This window comes from Lepisosteus platostomus, chromosome 14, assembly GCF_059453375.1.
Source record: "Lepisosteus platostomus isolate fLepPlt1 chromosome 14, fLepPlt1.hap1, whole genome shotgun sequence".
In the NCBI taxonomy this organism is placed as follows: domain Eukaryota; kingdom Metazoa; phylum Chordata; class Actinopteri; order Semionotiformes; family Lepisosteidae; genus Lepisosteus; species Lepisosteus platostomus.
Window position 1 is genome coordinate 24,069,305 of NC_142624.1, and position 21,012 is coordinate 24,090,316.

At 38.2% G+C, this 21,012-nt stretch overlaps 1 protein-coding gene across 5 annotated transcripts in view; it reads left to right on the forward strand.

The window, feature by feature from the left end:
• itprid2 (ITPR interacting domain containing 2) overlaps positions 1 to 21,012 on the forward strand; it is a 53,743-nt gene that overhangs the window by 31,342 nt on the left and 1,389 nt on the right. For all 5 annotated transcript variants that reach the window (XM_088605163.1, XM_088605167.1, XM_088605164.1 and 2 more), the window contains 10 exons: positions 199 to 854; positions 7,517 to 7,577; positions 10,331 to 10,419; positions 10,653 to 11,675; positions 13,323 to 13,400; positions 13,558 to 13,685; positions 14,001 to 14,145; positions 18,460 to 18,525; positions 18,685 to 19,092; positions 20,506 to 20,615. In XM_088605163.1, the coding sequence (XP_088461289.1) occupies positions 199 to 854; positions 7,517 to 7,577; positions 10,331 to 10,419; positions 10,653 to 11,675; positions 13,323 to 13,400; positions 13,558 to 13,685; positions 14,001 to 14,145; positions 18,460 to 18,525; positions 18,685 to 19,092; positions 20,506 to 20,610 (2,759 nt within the window). In that variant the 3' untranslated portion in view covers positions 20,611 to 20,615. The remainder of the gene's footprint in view (positions 1 to 198; positions 855 to 7,516; positions 7,578 to 10,330; positions 10,420 to 10,652; positions 11,676 to 13,322; positions 13,401 to 13,557; positions 13,686 to 14,000; positions 14,146 to 18,459; positions 18,526 to 18,684; positions 19,093 to 20,505; positions 20,616 to 21,012) is intronic.

Here is a 21,012-nt window from a genome sequence, read left to right on the forward strand (position 1 = left end):
ATAAAGCAGTTAGAAAATGGATAGATTCATGTATCTACTGCTGCTTTTTAATTTGGAGTCATGTGAAATTTGTTTAAATCCATTAGCGTGAATGGTTGTGCTACATGCAAAGACCTGCTTTTTAAAAAATTGACGGTGATATGCTCAACAAATTATTGCTTACATTCACTGAAACTGACTCTTGCTTTTCATCTGTAGGTCGTTTTCGTCAGATTGAGGTGCTCACTACTGTCGCCAACGCCTTTTCTTCGCTTTATTCACAAGTGTCAGGACAGCCGGTTCAGGAGATTGGGACAACAGAAAGTGAAACCAGAGAGACGCCTCTTTTAAAAAGAAGAAGCTCAGCCTTGAATGCTGCTAAAATATTAAAAAAGAACATCAGCAAACATAATTTGCATGGATCTCCTGATAGTAATTCCTCACCTTTGCCTCTAGCCACAGATAAAGAAAACCCTGCAGTTTCAACCACAGAGGATCAGTCAGGAGATCCTGAACAGAAGAATGAACAAAAGTTACAAAAACTGTTTAGGAAAAAAGATTCTCCTTCCTTAGCTACAGTAACAGAAGAGGGACTCAGTTGTCTTTTGGACTCCTCATCAAATGGAAATACAGTACTAAATGGTGACTCGCCAATTGAGGTTAATGGAAATGGTGTTTCTGGAGAATCTGGGTTCATCGAACCTTCTGTTTTGAGTAAACATTTGTCTATGTCTGCCAGTGGTGATCTGGAGAGCAGTGATGAACAGAAAGAAACCGTAACTTCTACTCCAGATAAGGAGCCTTCAGCATATCTGCAAAATCCCCGTTTTGCTCATTTATTGTTACCTCAAAAGGATTCATTTGAAATGGAAGAGGTAAGATAATGCTCATTTATTTAGCTTTTAATGGTTAATGCATTCCAGATGGTAGGGTAATTATGTTGAGTATACTTAAGTGCAATGTTTTCCTTTTTGATTTTTTGTCCTATTTAGTATCCAGTGAAAAGGTCTGTTACTCTGTTGTAATTTTTGATGTGCTAAAAATAGGTTAGGATTAGTGGAGATAATGTTACATAAAAGTTTTGAATAGTGCTCCCAAATGAATAGATTTCCTAAGTCTTTTGGGTATATTCTGTAAGAGGTTGTGTCTGTTGTCTTTTTCATCTTTTAAATGCAAACAAAAATAGCTACAAAAGGCAAGGCAATAAAAGACTCATCTAACCACTTAGGACTTGGGTCTTTTAACATTTGTCACACACTGGATTGAGAAAAGGAAAATGCATGTTTTGTTTGGATTATTTCAAGCATCACAGTAGTCAGACAATGCAGATTTTAATATGTATATATTAATCTTGATGCTGGCATCTGTTCTTTAATATGGAAAATTCTGTTCTATCAACAACTTTTTGCATATATTCAAGGCAGCATGTGTGTAACAGCCATATTGGGTCAGAACGTTACTCAGGTCAAAGTTAATTTGGAAAAAGTAAGGCAATTATTAAGTTCTGCTAAAAAAATGAGAACATTAAGAGCAATATATTAATTTGCAGGGATTTTTACGTGACACATTATTTCCAATTCTATTTAGTTTATTAATACTGTAATTTATCTTAATATCTTGATTTATTATAATCATTAAAGGCCTTCTACCCACTTAAAAAACCTTAAAATATTATTGTATTCAGTATCTCGTGAAACGTAATTTTCTATTCTTGTATTTTCTTTCCTGTATCGCATTCTGAAACTCCGTTTTGGTTGATACAGATATGCAGAAAGCTAGAGAATCAGGCATGTTTGCAGCACTGTACTTTTTACGTAATCAATTCCTGTGTCCAGCTGTTACTCCAATACAAGTGATCTACTGCTTATACAAATACCGATACCCTTAAACTAACAGTTTATAATATAATATTGGTATGACAGTTATAATAATATTGACTAGTTATTGTTTGACGTCTGTTCTTTACTTCACTAGATCATCTATTTTTAATTATACAACATTTTTTTTGCAGTAGATTAAAGCAAAACAGATCCAAGGTCCTATGTTTGACTCTGGCCTTTAGGGGTCTGTCTGTGAGCAGTCATATGGTATCACTTCTGCCTTGTGCCCTATGCTTTTGGGTTAGACTATAGATTGTTGTGATCTTCACAAGGAAGTGACTTTCTGATAATGGATGAATGGAATATAATTAAAAGAAGAACTCTCCCAATGTGCTGCAGATGTAAACTTCATAGAGATGTATTTATTTCAAAGAAAACACCAGAGTTGGAGGAGGAATGGAGGTTGTTTGTAATTCTGAAAAAATTACAATTCCTTTTAAGGATCTCTACAGCCTGAGAATAGACATTAATTATTGTGGGTTAATCAAGCTTTATAACTTTATTATGCAGATGGAAACTACTAAAACTGTTTTAGTTTAACTGCCGTGCAAATCGATCATCCTTTGTCAAATCTTTGTGTTCAACTTTCAGTTTTCAGAACCAATCTTCACTTCTCAACTATTGTCCTAGTGCAGTGGTTCTCAAACTTTTTGGACCAAGTGCCACCCCTGATCAAACCAAAGCATCCAAGTACCACCTACAAGTCATCTTCTCATAGGAACCACAGAAAATCTCAATGACCGACATAAGCGGAGTGCGTGCACACACACATATAATACAAATAGCACTGAGCACTTACCATTCAGTGAGAGGGGTGAGCCTGTTTAGTCGAGCAAAAACTTGCAATGTCAGGGACGAGGGCAGTGAGCTTCAAAAGCAGATCTGGCTCATCATCCATTTTGTTGCAACACTTTTTGTCTTGATTGCAGTGAGAGCAGAGAAGCCTTTCTCATAAAGGTAGGTAGTAGCAAAAGGCATCAAAACTGCACAACCTTTAATGAGAGGGCTGGGTATTCACTCTGTCTTTGGATCCAGAAATCCATCAGTGACTGTTGTTTCAATTCTGACATCAAAGTCACATCAGATGATAACTCGAGCAACTTCTCTTGTTCAGCATAGGTCAGATCCGTGGATATTCCTTTGACATGAACAGTAAAGGGGTTCCCGATCCACTCTGGTGTGGCTTCAACTGGAAAATACCCCGAGAACTGTTCTCCCAATGACAAGAGGTGCACTGCAATAACATCATAAGCAGCAGCATCAAGTGCCACACCATATGTGTGCAGATAGTTCTCCAAAGTTGGGAAAGCAGAGACATCACTTGCGTTTATTTTATTACCAAAAAGCTGTAGCCTTTTCTTCATAGCAGTGATCTTGTCAGACATAAAAAATTCTTAAAGAGAGCCCCCGCAGTCTCATATTCAGCCCATTCACACATGAGATTATATCAGCCAGGTAGGCTAATTTTACCAGCCACATTACAAAGCACACTGAACAGGCTTGAATTCATTGGTCGAGCCTTGATACAATTCACAACTTTGGCAGCAGAGTTTAACACAGATTTTAAATCCTCAGGCATTTTCTTGACTGCCAAGGCCTCGCGTTGGATGCTGCAGTGCGTCCACAGTGACCTCTCTAATTTGTGCAACTACATCGTTGTGTCGGCTTGTCATCGCTCTAGCACCATCTGTACAAACTCCAACGCGTTTTTTCCAGTCTATGCCCTTCTCTTTCATAAATTCATTCAGAAGCTAAAATATGTGCTCTCCTGTATTTCTTGTTGGCTTACACAACAGAAAGTCCTCATGAGACATGCCCTCTGATTCATAGCTAATGTAAACGAGCAAATTGACCAAATCAACGACATCTACAGACTCATCTAATTGCAGTGAAAAGCATCTGCTTATCTTAACACGCTCTATCAGCGTACTTTTGACATCTGCCATATCACTAATTCTATGAGTGACTGTGTCATTTGAAGGGGGCAGCAGGTCAAGCGGTTTAGTAGCCTTTTCTCCACACATAATACATGTCAGCTCTTTTGCCAACGGTAAACAAAGTTCTTCACCAATAGTGTGGGGCTTACCTGCTTTAGCAATCCGCAAGCTTGCATTTTTCCCCATTTCAAGTTTAAAGAAGTTTTTATTTCATGTGCATGGGAATGAAACATAGAGATGCTCGATTTATTTTTCTCCAGCTAACCTAGAATAGTCCTTAAATATTTTTCTGTTATGTATCACGCTTTCCTGTGCCTACAAGATTGGCAGTGTTCCAAAATAACACACATTCTCATACCTCTGTATTTGCTGGAGATAACTTTGTTAAAATACAGTACAATTGGCCACTTACGTTCGTAGCCCGCATTCCTATAAAATGGTATAGAATTACATAGTACTCTTCTGTCTACTCAAGTATTAGCTCTCGCTGTATCATTTTAGCTAAGTACAGTACATACTGTAGGCTGCGTTTTTTACACATAAACTAATTTTATTAAAATGAAAATATGAAAATCTGTCCCAATTTTTCACTGCACACAACAGATTTCCAGGGTCATCTGGCATACCAACTGGGGGTGCTCCACGTGTACCACAGTTTGAGAACCACGGTCCTAGTGGACTATTATTCATAGTGGGGGAGGAACAAGCTCACCAGTTGAAAAGTCCATTGCAAATAAAAGAGGAACATGAAATGGATAATGGTAGAAAACTATTAAAAATGTCCTTATTAAAGAAAAATTTAGTAATTTTAGTCTTCGTAATTTAAGAAAAAATTTGTAAAGAAAAATTAAAATTGCCCACCATGTTTTGATGCTCATTTTCCCTTGGCACCACTGCATGATTGTGACTGCATATTTCTCACTTTGAATATGAAGTGCAGCTGAATAGACAGTTCATGAGTAAGATGTTTGTATGTCTGGTTCTACGGTATTGTACTTGCTTATAATGATTTTAGTTTAACTCCATGATTTATAAGAATGATAATAATAATAATTAATAATTGCTTACACTTATATGGCGCTTTTCTGGACACTCCACTCAAAGCGCTTTACAGGTAATGGGGACTCCCCTCCACCACCACCAATGTGCAGCATCCACCTGGATGATGCGACGGCAGCCATAGTGCGCCAGAACGCTCACCACACATCAGCTATCAGCGGGGAGGAGAGCAGGGTGATGAAGCCAATTCATAGATGGGGATTATTAGGAGGCCATGATTGGTAAGGCCAATGGGAAGTTTGGCCAGGACGCCAGGGTTACACCCCTACTCTTTTCGAGAAACGCCCTGGGATTTTAAATGACCACAGAGAGTCAGGACCTCGGTTTATAGTATAATGTCCCCATCGCTATACTGGGGCATTAGGACCCACGTAGACTGCAGGGTGAGCGCCCCCTGTTGGCCCCACTAACACCACTTCCAGCAGCAACCTTAGTTTTTCCCAGGAGGTCTCCCATCCAGGTACTGACCAGGCTCACACCTGCTTAACTTAAGTGGGTTGCCAGTTTTGAGTTGCAGGGTGATATGGCTGCTGGCTGTATGTTTGTGTCATTATAACAATAACTGTGTCAACACAGTTATTATGTGTGATAATAATTGCAGGCTTGTCCAAGGAGGAGCAGGCTTTGTATTAGTAACCACGTTGCTTGATTCAGAGTTCAGAGTCAGGTGATGCAGCAATGTCTGAAGTACTCTTGTTAAAAATATTTTTGCTTATTTTTAAACAATTTATAATGGTTTCAAAATTTAAAAGAAGTACCAAATATCATCCATCCATCCATTTTCTAACTGCATTATCCAGTTCAGGTCTGTGGGGGAGCCAGAGCCTATCCCGGCAAGCAATGGATGAGACACTGCAGGCCAGATACATAGACGTGCACACACTTACACCTAGGGGCAATTTTCCTAAAAGCCATTTTACCTACCAGTATGTACTGGCACCGTGGACTGTGGGAGGAAACTGGAGCACCTGACGAAAATCCATTTGAACATGGGCAGAACATACAGGCTCCACACAGATAGCACCCCAGGGCCCCAGCACTGTGAGGCAGCAAGACTAACCACTGTGTTGCTGCATACTAAATAACACCTGATTTTGAATTCCTTGAAATAGTTGATGCATTTTAGTGTGAGAGATAACACCCCTGTTAGCACTTGGATCCTAGGTTTGGTTTTGGCCAGGGGCACCTTCCATTTGAAGTCTACGTGCTCTCCCCAAGTTTACACAGGTTTTCCCCAGGTTATTCAGTTTCCTCCCACCTTCGAAAGTCATACTGGCTGGGCTGCCCTTTCCTCCACATGAAGTAGCTGAATTGGCCCTGATGTGTGTTTGTTTCCTGCGATGGACTGGTGTCCCATTGCCTGCTAGGGTAGGCTTTGGTTTCTCTGCGACCCTGAATTGGATAAAATGGATGGATAGATGAATGAAACTGTTAGAGTGATCTGTTAGTAATAATTTTTTAAGTTTAATAGAACAGTGGCCATAGCACCTTCAATGCAGTTGTACATATACAGTATACTGATTATATTCGTATGTACTATATCCTTTATACTGCATGATTCTGTACCATTCCATCTACATTTGTTTTGAGTTTCTCTCTTTTGGCATTTGTGGCTCTCGGTTTGCATGCTATGTTATTGAGTTTATGTACTTCTGTCTTTGTGGCGTGAAGCTCAGCCTAAATCAATTGAAACCTGGCAAATGTTTGACATCATGGTAATGCGTGTTTTCTAAACTGCATTTTTCTCTTTTACTAAATTTCCTGAAATGGGATACTCTCATGAGTGCTGGAGACTTTGGTTTTTATTTTAACTGCCTAGCATTTTCTTTGATGTAACATTTATTTAGTTTTTTTTTCAGTCAGCACAATTTCACAGTGGTGCTTAAAGCAGAACAGTATAAGTCGAGACAACTGCTCTGATAAAATCGAAACGTCAACCTACACGCCAGTCACAATACTAAATTTCCCTTAATGGCAGTGAAGTACTTGGTCAGTCTGCTCGAGGCTGCACAGTGGAAAGTCACTTATCATCTACTGGGTAGAAATTTGCGATTGACAACTGGGTTGAAGGCCAAATAGTAGAAGAAAATTCTAGTTTAATAAATACATAGAGTCATAATATACCAACAACAATGCACTAATTTGTAGATATTTAAAACATGGACGCATCGTTTTTCTCATCATGTTTACTCTAAATAATTTTGCATGCCAGCTTCACAATAAAACCTTCTCTTAGCTGAAGTTTGAGGAACTGTTTTGGAAAAGAAAACAAGTTAAAGAAGCCATCATTTTGTTTTTGCAACAACATATAATTTTCTAGCTGCTTTAGTTTGATGTTTACCTAGAATATCTTTCTGTAGGGAGACGACTTCTACTTTACAAAGAGTTGCATTTAAACATTTCAGCTAACTGTCTGCCCCAGAATGTTCTAAGGAACAGTTGATTGTGAAAGGAGGAAATGTAGAGAGAGTCAAATTTGAAATTTAAAGGCTTATGAAACACACGCTTAAGTTATAAATGGATATTATTGTTTCTCATTTCTCATATTGTTGTTCTTTAAGGACTTGGAGAGCATATTTATGATTATTGTTTGCAAACATTTTGCCATAATTTATCCTCTTTTTCAGAAAGTCTTTAAGAGCCCAGTTTAATATTTTGTAGGTGCAAAGTAACGAAGGGGAAACTATACCTGGGACTCGCCTGGCTTCAAGAGGTGGCAATGGTAAGTTCCGTAGTCTGTTATTAACAGTGCATTGAGTAAATCAAGTTATACTTTGAAGTGTTAGTGTTAATGATTCTTCCAGACCCCTTTTATCATTTTGCTTTATAAAAAATGAAATGCCGAAATTCCACTTCTAGATGATGTTTGGCAAAATTTATCTTAAATCCTTGTTCTTATTTTGTAATGTACCCTCCTTAAGTATTTACAAATGTAAATAATTTGCTAAAATATCTAAACTTGTCTGTAATAGTAATTAATAGTTCAGGTGGGTAGCTGCGTCAGCATGCGTAGGCTGCAAAGTAACAAGTAATAGGTTTATTCCATGCTGAAAGAAAGAAGAAAGAAAACGCAACGTTCTGGCCGTGGAGCCTTCTCACATCTGAAGAAGGATCCATGGCCGAAATGTTGCGTTTTCTTTCTTTTTATCAGCATGGAATAAACCTATTACTTGTTCCATTGTAATTGATATACTTACAATTGTAATATTTTAGCAATTAATGATAACTTCAGGATTGCTATGATCTCAAATTTACCCATAGTCAAAGCGCAGTCTGTATTTTTCTGAGTTATTGCTGATGGCTGTAAATTATTTTGAAAGGGCTGTAACATGCAGATTTATAAAGGGAAGTTATCGTCCTGAATGTGTTTTTATAAAGTTTCTCAACATTGGTTTATTAAACCATAATAAACCAGGACATATTGAAATGGGGGTTGTTTTACCAAATAGACCTAAACTTTTCTGCTCATATACTGTATTTGTCTTGTAATTAATACTATTGCAGTTTGTTTTTCTTTTTAAGTCCCAATCCTCCGTACGGCATTACATTCATTATATTCAGGAATAAAAAATCTCTGCGTTCAAATGAGCATGATCTCATGGAGAAACTGTCTGCTGAAATATTTTTTTTAAAAAATATGCATTATATTAACTGTAACATTACCATAGTGGTTTTTCTGTAATAAACTATAACAGTTGTACTTTGCCCTGAAATTATAATAACATATCCTAAAAAGTACAAACCATTTTGTTTTAATTAGGAAACTATGTAAAATGTTGAACCAGCATACTTGAATGTAATATAAACCCTAAAATAAATTGCACTGTAAAATTCCACCAGTTAACAATTATCACTGTCAGAGAGAAAGTGGCCTATGTAAAAACAGGGAGGTGCCTTGCAGCACAGTTTTAATAGTTTGTACTGTTCTCACGTATTTTTTCCTAACAATAAGATATGTTAAAACATTGTTTAGCGTTAGCACATCAGAGTACAGAATTATAATAATGATATTTAGAGAATCTGTGGTATTACGTAGATATTACTACTACATATTTTAGAGTTCAGATGATGCACATGACATTTGTTTTTATAGGACAATTATTCATATTGTTTGTATTTGATTTATCAATTTAAAATTAGATGATTTTTCCGTGTATAAATTAAGTCCAAATACATTAGCCAAAACACCTGTTTACATTCAGTGAAGCGGTAAGCAGACTATTTTGTGTGCTTTTTACTATGGCCTCATTGGTGGAGTAAGCCTGCCACCTAATGGGCAAAAGTAATAATATGCTTGACCAATGCAAGTATATTTAATACAGAAATCTGTAAAACTTAATATTTTATTTAAAAGCTGAATGCTCAATATGAATGCTTCTAAGGGAAGGATGGGTTGCAGTAAATGACAGAAACAAAAATAAAGGAAAAATTTAAGATGTGTGTCACACTGCTGATGAGAAGAGAACATAATGCTTCCACTTTTGCTTGACAGCAGGGTTGGTGTTGACTGAATGGTGGACTATTCTGGGTTTGCATCAGATGTAATATTTTACACTTAAACCAAAAACTTATAATTTTATCTGACTACAAAACCTTTTGCCACATGATTGCTCCTAGATTTACAGTAGGTGCTTTATTTCAAACTCCATGCAGGATTTTAGTTGGTTTATTCAGTTCCTCCTTTGTGGAGGGGTAGAGGTATTGTTGACCCATGGAAGTTTTCTTCCCTCTCGGTCATGGAACTCTTCTGTAACTGTAACTCTTTCAAAGTTACCCTTAGCGTCATGGTGACATTACCTAACCAGTTTCCTTCTTTCCCGGCTGCTCAATTTGGTGGGGCAACCTGATCTAGGCATTCATCTACTGTAAATGCCTAACCCTTCACCATGCTAATAAGGTGAAAATATTAACGGTCTCCAATCTGTTTTTTATTATCTTCTCCTGATCTGTGCCTTTGTATTAATGTATCCCTGAGAGGTTTTAAAAGCTCCTTAGTCTTCATGTTTGAAATGTTGCTTGACATTCACTACCTGGCTGGGTGGCCTTACAAAGACAGGTGTATTTATTTTGAAATTATATGAACCACTATTATTGCACGCATAGCCCACTCAAATAATTTATCGTCCCATTACTGAATCTGTGCACCTAAATTAATTTGTTTGCCACAGCAAAGAGTTTAAATACTTTTGCAATCTTGGCATTTCCATTTTTCTTACATAATAGTTATCTATTCTTTTTTTTAATTGAATGCGTGGAGTAGGTTGTGTATGTTATAACTATTATTTGTTGCTTGAAATTGTGATGACTGCAAGCTTTAAAGTACATATTTGAAAACTGTACAAGATTCTGAATACTTAAACAGAAATGAACATCTAAAAGTTTTCTCTTTAACATGTTTAAATGACAAAGGCTGTTATTGCTTAAATATGTATATGCTAGAGTATTACTCTTGATATGTTAACCTCTCCTCTTCAGAACAGTTATTAAGAACTGCAAGTCAGCACTCCGATAGCAGTGGTTTTGCCGAAGATCCTTCAGCAGATGGTTCTACTAATTACTTGAAGGTAATTATTTCAGTGTGTTTTATGCATGAAATCTGGAATAGCAGTAATTATCAATGAGTGGCATGAAAAACTACTTTCCAAATCATATTAGTGCTCAAATGTGTTCAAATTAATTAATTAATAGGCTGTAAATAACATATTGTTCTCACTGAACAAAGTAAATCAGATTTTACCTGCTCTCTATGTGTTGTGATTACATTTAATTTATTCATGTGGTTTGTTTTTCTCATTAGTTTCAGGAGAGCTCCGATAGCTGTGACAGTGAGACAACGGTGACATCCACTGCAGGCGAGTTGGCCACCCCTCTGGCTCGGGAGCAGTCAGTCTTTCAGGAAATGCTGGGAAAAGAGGCCTTTTTACCCCAGTCCACCATAGATGGTTCCAATACACTTGAAACAGAAGCCTTAAAAGCAGGAGCAGATGAGGCTGCCAGTGAAGAGGTAGTCCCTGTATTCTCTGTCCACCAGATTCCAAAACCTATGGAGCGTGGGACTTCTGAAACGGATGAGCCTCACTCAACTACAGACCCCGAAGAACCACCATGTGTGCTTTCCGCTTCTGAAAAAGTGTGGGATGCCCTTCACCGAGCCCAGCAGAAAGCTTGTCCTGTGTCTAATGAGAGTCGCATGAGGTCTCCCTCTGTTCGAGTGAAATCCAGAGACCTGTTATGGGAAAAAGACAGATACCCTTTAAGGAGAGCCAGCTCCCTGCCCTCTTCCCTTCTCAGCCCCACACGTGTGGTGTCTTCTGTAAAAATCAACTTGCATCCTGGCAGCCGAGCCCGCTGCACTCCCCCCTCATTCACCTACCGATACACCCCAGAAGAGCAGGAGGAACCCCTAGCAGAGGAAGAGGAACAGCCCCAATGCAAGTCTACGCTCATTATAAACACGCCTCCTGTGAAAACGGAGCAGACTGTTTTCCCCAGGGACATAGAGGAGGAACTGCACAGCAAAATTCCTCCCTATCCTTTGCAGATGCCACAACACATGACTCAGTCAATGTGTTCACTGCACAGCACTCCTTCAGACTGGCACAGCAGGCCCCTTTGTGAGCATATGAGGTCATGGAGTACGTGTAGTGTTCCTAATGTCCCCCCCTATAGCACATGTGGATCCTCTTACTCATTTTCTTCTTGCCCTTATCCTCCATCCCCTTGCCCGTATCCACGTCATAGTCGTCCTCCTTCAACAACAGAGATGCAACTGAGAAGAGTCTTGCACGACATTAGGAACACTGTGCAGAACCTGTCCCAGGTGAGTGCTGATTTTCATACTAGATTCGTAGAAGCGTCTGACATACAAAACAGTGGTTTTCTGCTTCTCTACAGTTAGTACTCCATAGAATATTTGGAATATTATGCACATATCAGTTAAAGCATGTTGTGTGAAGTTTAATGGAATCTTGGACTGACTAGGGCTCATGCCTTCCGTCAGCAGAACAATTACCTGTAATTTCAATTATGCACCAGAAGATGATATGTATCTGACCCGTCCCAAGCCATATATGCACATTGAATGGGCTGTATGTTACATTATATACTGTTTGTGAAATATCCCTGCACACAAGGAAGTATATTAGCTTTTGCTTTACTTTTACACATACTGGCAATTTCACTGAATGAACTGATCATATCATTTAAGTAGTTCTTGAGTGTTGCATTTATAACTGGCAACGCTTGTTTCCTGCAGGGGGTCATAAGATATTCTGGCCAAAGATTGTTTTGAGTAAAAAGTAAAACATGTTAAAGGAAAATATCAGAAACCTTTTAAAAAGCAGAGTATGTTACGTGAATATGGACACTTGTTTCTGAGGTTTCATTAAGAATAGAGGTCAAATAAAAAAAAAATTAACTCCTATAGTAGCTCAATTTTAAATCCTAATTGTTTATGCTGTGATGAATCGTGAAAGTTTGTGAAGAGATTTGAGGTTTCTTTTGTACTAAATGTAGCACTTCCATGTCATGTGTGGTCATTTACAATCTACAGGAGTCCCTATTTAAAGTAGCCCCGTCATACACTACTTACAATCTCTGTATACACTAACATTATCAAGATATTTAAGAAACAATGAAAAAATTATCCGCATATCAGTATATTGTTTTCAGGTTTCATGCAGAAAAAGCCTTGTATTTTGTGTAGCTGGTGAAGATGACTTCTTAATTTTTTTTTTTTTTGCATCCATGGAATGATGAATTCCAACCATAGTGCAGGTACAAAATGTAAGTAGCATTTTAAATAGTTAGGTATGGTAACATTAATAATAATAATAATGGTCCCAAACCCTGCTCTATTCTGTTGATTCTTATGGGGGAAAAGCCTTCCAGCTTTAAATCTCTTTGGAAAAGTTTATGCTCTTACAGTACCTAACTCCCCATATTAACATTGTTCTTATGGGGAAATTTTACCTTAAATACGTTTCTCTTTAAGTCTTGATTTTCTGGTTTCTAACCCTGCCGTATATTAGCAACTCCCTGTAGAATGGTTCAGTCATCGGTTTTGCATAAGGTCTCTCTGAAGTGATTCTTTAAGAAACATTAATGTTGTTGACAGTTATTCTACACCTGCAGCATTGATCTGTATATGTGCTTAATATTTCTATTTTTATCTGTCCCTGTCAATCTTAATTTTTACTTCCTCACACAGGATTGTCTTGATATTTTAAAGTCTCAGTTATTTCAGGTTTTAGAAACTGTAGTTTTGTTTTCCCGCTAATGCAAATATTGTAAAATGTCTATTTTAAAATTACATTTCTATTCTAAATCTTTGCCAAGATCAAATCTGCCAGTTTCATTTGCAGAAGTTGTAATTCTTGCCCTTTTCTCTTTCACTTTTTTCTCAACCTCCTTTACAGGTGTCTGCATGTCTATAGATAATATGGTTGTTTAACTTATTTTTTTCTAGTATTCTACCCTGAGGGGTGAAGACCTTTCTACTACATCGATGTTCAATTCGCAAAGATCCATTTTACCACTTTATGAGGCAAGTTATTTTATTTACACTTCAATTTGCCCAATTTAGTAGCATTTTAATATTTTGTGATCTGATGCTTAGTGCTTTTAAGTATTTCAAAAACAAAATATTGCATTGTGTAATAAGATAGAAGAATGCTGGTAGTCATAACTCTTGTGCATTTTAGAATACATTTCAAGAGCTGCAGGTCATGAGGAAGAGCCTTAATGTCTTTCGGAATCAGATGATGGATTTGGAGCTGTCAATGATGAGACAACAGTCTATGGTATACCAACATCTGACAGACGAAGAGAGGTACAGTATTGCTCTTTCAGTAACCTGCAAGGTTTTTGACAGATTTTGTCTTCTACAGTTACATTTTTGGTTACTGTTATATTGCAAAGTATTTAGCTCTATCACAACATACATTTAGGGTACAGAGTTATGGAAAACCTGTCTTAAATTCATTCTCGGTAGCTTCAGCCCTGTATTCATAACTCTGAAGAGCCTTTCCGTAAGAGTCTTTTTTTTTTAGAAATGAGTACATCCCTTAAAAATGCACATTTCTACCAACGGCCTCTTCCTGGAGTAGTTGCGTTAGGTTCAATAAATGGTGCATTTCCTTTCTAGACAGGAAGCTCAGCAGTTGCAACACCTGCGCAATGCAGTGCGGCAGGAGCTGCAGGAGCTGGAGCTGCAGCTGGAGGATCGACTGCTGTCTCTGGAGGATCAGCTTCATGCCTCACACCACTCCAACCTCTATCACCCTCCCATGGTTAGTACTGGCAAGCTCATCATTCAAAGTGCAGCTGCCTTCCCACATGCATTACTACAGTGTGCTTAGTTGAGATGGGTTATGTATTGAAACCATTAAAATGACAGGCATGTGAATGAAATCGAGTGATGTGTTAAGGCTCTGTTTTGATTGAAACCGGCAAGTATTCAGCCATATGATTCAGATTTGTCATGATGCTTACTGTATGCTAAAATGCATTCAGAGACCTTTTCAGCACATTCTGCTGAACAAAAAATAATTCCTATTGACCAACGTTGTTCCTACTGGTACAGATGCAGCCATTCAAAATGGGTGAGGTATTTCGCGGCATACCCCGGTGGGCGTGTCACAGTATCACGCAGTATCACGCGGTATCACACGTTTCACGTGTGTCACGTGACTAACTATCCGGCGTCGCCTTGTAAAACCGCCAGGGGGAGCTTAACCTCTCATGTACAGCATTTGAGCCTTTAATTTTGAACTGTGTATTACAGCATGTTAATCATCAGTCATTAAAATGTTGGTATATTTTATGAAAGCAAGATTGCTTAGTTGGACAAAAGTACACAACCTACCTTTATCAGAAATATTTATGCATCAAAGCCTTTACTGAAGATATTACTAATAGTATTAATAATGGATGACTTTGGACAAGCTGTATACTCAAAGTATAATTTCTTTAGCACATTTGTACAAGCACTTGGAATCTGTCCAAGCCATACTTTGTCAGGCATTTTGTTTTACTTCAACGGGGCATAAAAACTTCCTTGCTTTTAACAGGGCGTTTCATAATTTCTAGCTACGAAAATGATTTAAAATCCGACACCTATCATTCAACTAGAGCTTAAAATATCACAAGGAAAAATACACACCGGTATTCCATTTCTCCCTAAACATTGTAAGCTTCGAAGTCTTTAACTAACGTGATACCGGAGTCAACAAGCATACTTTTAGAATTTGATTAAAAGGGAATATAATATGGAATCGCGTATATAAAGAATTTAATAACGGTATGATTATATCCGTGTACTGCGGCAGAGCTATGTAGGGCTGTTTCGCCTGCCTGATCATGCGAGCTCTCTTGTAGCCTACTGGTCTAGGTGCGTGACTACCAACTGGCAGGTTGTGTTCGAATCCAGCTGGTGCTGGACTTTTATTTTAACAAACATTTCTTCGAAAAAATAGGTAAGCGATATTATGGACAATCAATTGACTTTTATATTTCAAAATATCGCAACATGATCGATATTTGCGATATTTTGAACATATCTTCCCTTCTGACAGCGGTTCCTGCTTCTTTTGTGTGTGTGTGTGTGCAACAGTAAATTTTTATAGAGAAATGGAGGCTGGACAGTATGCGTTACAATATAAACATTTATATTGATTTAAATCGTGTTCTGATTTAAATCGCAAACGCGTGTTTAATTATGTGTTTTTTAATCATGATCAGGCTAATGCATTTCTACATTTTCTGTATGAACCAGCTTAGAGGTTCATACAGAAAGACAGCTTGTGTTTAAATTGAGTGTAAGGTAATTTATGCTTCTAAAGTCATGGTCAGTATTGTTGTACTGTGCTGTACTGTGTCACATTATTTTATAGCGTTTTTATTGCGTTATTAAATCCGGTGGCGCTGTGTTAGTTTCCTGACTCACATTATTTAAACTGCGACACTGATCATTCATCTCTAAATAAACTTTATTTTATATAGCGTTTTAAGCGAATAGGTAATTAGATTGCTCATAAACCTAATCACTTTTTCTACATAAACAGCGTGATTGCTCTCTGAAAATGCTTTTCCTTTATTTTTAAAGTAGGCTCAGATTTCAACTATAGATCGTATTATTATAAACTTTCTTGGAAAAATGTATTTTATGTAAACCATGTTTGCTATTAATTCATTTAGGGCTAAAATACGTTCATTGTCTTCTAATCGAGTCGAGTTGACATTGGAAGCCTGCCACACCCGGACCGTTAAACCAATGCATTAGCACGTCGAAGCCCATTGAGCCAGTATTGGCTTTAGTATCCCCCCCTTCTCCCCTCAATTCAATTCAATTCAAGGTGTTTTATTTGCATGACAGATGGGTACAAGCAGTGTTGGGTACTGTATGTATATTGTAACGCTTACGGCAGACAGGTGTAGGAGCCGACGCACCAGAGCAGCGCCTGCAATTTTTATATTTATAACTTAGTTTTTAAAATTAGTCAAGCAATACGAAGCATCTCCTTTTACTTAGTGCCTGAGCATACTGCAACGCGTGTGAAGCCCATAAACGATATTAATTTTGGAACTTAAACATATTATACTCCCTTTTAATCAAATTCTAAAAGTATGCTTGTTGACTCCGGTATCGCGTTAGTTAAAGACTTCGATGCTTAAAATGTTTAGGGAGAAATGGAATACTGGTGTTTATGTTTTCTTTAAAGTACCGAGACCAGCCATATACTGTATGTTTATGTTAAGATTTCCCTTCAGTGGTAAAATTAGATATGAATATTCAATACTTAAACGGACACAGTTAAGACATTAAATATACATATACACATTGTATACAGTACAGTTTGCATACGGTAATATGTTTATGTTACGCAATTAAAAAATAAATAAATAAAACTGGAAGGTCCAGCACCACCATTATGTTTATATGGTTGTTTTTGTTGGTTGGTTGTTATTATGGTTATTAATAATACGATCTATAGTTGAAATCTGAGCCTAAATAAAAAGAAAAAGCAAGTGATTAGGTTTATGAGCAATCTAATTACTTATTCGTTTAAAACGCTATATAAAATAAAGTTTATTATTAATTTGCTGGACAGAGCGGTGAACATTATTATGCATAAGACAAAGATAACGATCCTGATCAGTTTAGAAATCTGTGTACGCTGTAAGGTTTTTACTTCTTAAACTTTTAAAATACACGTTTTGAATAGAAAGAAATCCTCTTCCTGGTAGTGTGTATAGCACACCAGCACGTCTTTTTTCTCCAATCAGAGGGGTGTTAGATAGTGTCAGCCAATCACCATTCTGCGTTGGGTAGCAACGGGTGACTGTTCTCAGGCGGAAGATGTAAACAGCTTAATGTTCGTGTTAAATAATTTTTTTTTAATTCAATTAAACGGGCACAGTTAAGACATTAAATATACATATACATACTGTATACAGTACAGTTTGCATACGGTAATATGTTTATGTTACGCGATTAAAAAATAAATAAATAAAAATGAAAAGTCCAGCACCAGCTGGATTCGAACACACAACCTGCCAGTTGGTAGTCACGCACCTAGACCAGTAGGCTACAAGAGAGCTCGCATGATCAGGCAGGCGAAACAGCCCTACATAGCTCTGCCGCAGTACACGGATATAATCATACCGTTATTAAATTCTTTAGATACGCGATTCCATATTATATTCCCTTTTAATCAAATTCTAAAAGTATGCTTGTTGACTCCGGTATCACGTTAGTTAAAGACTTCGAAGCTTACAATGTTTAGGGAGAAATGGAATACTGGTGTGTATTTTTTTCTTTAAAGTACCAAGACCAGCCATATACTGTATGTTTACGTTCCAAAATTAATATCGTTTATGGCCTTCACACACTTTACAGTATGCTCCTATTCTTTTTATGCTCAGCTACTAAGATTGCTGAGCATAAAATTCAATATCTACAACGGGCACAGTAAAGACCACGAGTGCCCCTGTCGGTCAACCAATCACGCACTGCGGTATCGCGTGTCATCATACCTGCGGTATCTGTACTGCGGTGTCTGTACCGTGCACTTTGAATGGCTGCATCTGTAGGTGTAGGTTTTTTCATCCATTGATCCAATTCTAAATATCTAAAGGTGTTTTTGAATCACTGTTTAAATATTTAAGTAATATTTACCATAAAACTAGTTTTTTCAAAAAGAGATAAATTAATGGTAATATCGTTACCATTAATCCTGCTTATTAGTCACTTATCAGAGATCTAACTATGAACAAAGCGAAAACACAATTTACATGCATATTCCCAGATAAATACCACATAAATACTGTGTACAGTGGTAAACAAAGATACCATCCCTCTTATCATAATGAGAAAGCCGCTTATTCCTGATACTGGTTGCATCAAGTAAACAAAGTTACCGGTAAAAGACATTTTAAAAAATGAGCACACACAAGAATCATTCTAGTACGTTACAGCTGATACATCTGCATTATAATTTTCTATACATGTTATAAAATTATCTTTGTTTAATGGACATTTTCCAGTATATAATACACTTTTATTTCTTTTTTCCTTTCTATTTTTGCTACATCCACTGTTACAGGGCCTCCATGGAACTCATAGTATGGACAGTCTGTCTTGCAACTCTCCAATGAATGTGATGGAACCAGTAAGTATTTCAGTGTTTTTCCTCATGCAAAGGGACAGTGGTTCCATTTGCTTGGTTGGCAGTTCAGTTAACACTACCTTTTGCCTTTTTTGTGTTTTCAAACTTCACATTTGTGTATGAGTAATGTGCTTCAAGCCATCCTGAATCGCCCACTTGCAGGTCAACGAGCTTCTCAGAGAGCAGCTGTATTTGAAGTCTGAGCTGAGATACGAGGAGCCCGGGGGAGACGATGGGAGCAGTGCTGCTCCTTCTGTGGTTTCAGAACACTCTTCTGGGTCAGCAAGTCCTGTCAGAACACAACGGAACCTGGGCACGAATCGGAGACCGCAGACACCGGAACTGTCCTCGTTACAGAGAGAAGGCCGTTACCGAGCTTCGGTGGTCCTCACTCCCTCTCCTCCCATGAGGCCCGTTGTGAAGAAGAGTCTCCAGGCGGAACGAGAAGAGGACTCCAAGAGTGTGGAAGAATGCCTGGGAGACGACCTATCGTTGCCATCAGCTTTGTCAGAGGAAGGCGGTAGAAGAGTAGGAACAACCAGTCCCCAGATGAAACAACTTATAAAGGAGGTAAGTCTTATCTTTCCTTAAGAAAGTGGTTAAATGCAGTGTTGACCCTGGACTGTTTTTTTCCCCTTGTGCTTTTGTTTCTTTCCAATCACTAAATAATGTAGCTAGAAAGGTATGGTAGAAAATCAAGGACAAATGTAGGTTATATGAGCTATATGATAATTGTCTTTTATGTAGATGTCTTCAGCAGTGCGTACAATACAGCATTATAGCAAATGTACTGTATTTGCTACTTGCAGATTTTGTGGTGTTTTAAATATATTTGGCAAGAGGTGTCTATGAATATTGTAACGCAACGGGGGCTCAGGCGGGCGCCCTTGCCGCATCTGGTCGGCCCCATCCCGACTGGAGGCTCGAACCCGGGACTTCCGCGTCTCTCTGCAGCGACCTAGCCCTGTGAGCTAAAGAGAGATCTCTCCACAGCCCAGTAGCTGTGGTCCTCCTATCACAGGGAAGGGCGGTGACGTCACCCGCTCTGGTACGCCGGCTCTTACACACAGTGCTTGTCGGCCGTAAGCGTTACACTCTCCCCTGCTTAAATCGCCGTCCCCGGCGAAGGGCTGTCCCATCCCGCTTCTGACACCAATGTAACACAACGGGGGCTCAGGCGGGCGCCCTTGCCGCATCTGGTCGGCCCCATCCCGACTGGAGGCTCGAACCCGGGACTTCCGCGTCTCTCTGCAGCGACCTAGCCCCGTGAGCTAAAGAGAGATCTCTCCACAGCCCAGTAGCTGTGGTCCTGCTATCACAGGGAAGGGCGGTGACGTCACCCGCTCTGGTACGCCGGCTCTTACACACAGTGCTTGTCGGCCGTAAGCGTTACAATATTTATATACATATCTATGCAGAAAGAAACAAATATAGACATAACCTACAGGGTCATTCTGTGTCCAATCAGCCAAAATGTTGGACAATCTCTTCCTCGGTATTTTGACTTTGTCCATATACTCAATAATGATTTTATGACGTATACTCTTAGTGTATCTGGTTAAATAACGTTTGGAGTGACTTGGAGGATATGAAGATGATACTTCATCTATAATTTATATAGGGCTGTTGAAATGTCAGTTTTGAGCACAAATCAGCATTGAGTTTAAATATTTGATCTTTTTGCATTCCTGATATCTGTTTTCCACCAAGCAAAATATAAGCAAAATCATGGGATAGTCCTGCGCATTTTATTTATTTGAATGTTATTGTTCCATATTCCATTGCAATAAACATTTTTGTTCTCTTTGGATGATTGACAGCGCAGGTAGGATGTTTCATAGTTTACCCTTTTGGGACTGCCAGTCTTTCTACAGATATTCGTCATGAGTTTGCATTATACAACTTGTTCTAGATCTTAAATAAATCTGCAATAATAAACGCATAATTGCATTTTTATTTGTCAACACTTTTCCCACTCCTCAGATCAAGGACAGTATAGCTGACGAAATAAGGCAGGAGATTGTGAATGAGCTCCTCGCTGCTGTCTCTCCCAGAAGATCTCCAGCTATGAAGAGAGAACAGACATGAGCATGGTAATACCACTTTCCTTCACCTTACTTTTTAAAACTTTAATTACATTAGGTTTACTTTCCAAAATAAAATTATTTCAAGGATTTCATCATGTGTGCTAGGAATTTAGGATAAAAGTATTCTCTTTGTGCCTAGTTAAAATTGAAGGTACGGACTTCACTGAGAATGAGTAACATTCTGTCAAAAGTGTGCCACTGGGAGTTCAAGCCTTGTCAAGTTTATTTTAATGGTCATATAATTACAGATACAAAATCTAATGGTTTCTCCCTAATATACACACAATAGAAGCACACTTCCAGTGAGACTGTGATACCAAAAATGTTCAAGTTCTACTCCTAGGCTTAAGGCTTAGTACAAATCCCTTGAATCCTTCCTTTTGATAACTATGAGTGGTGCCCA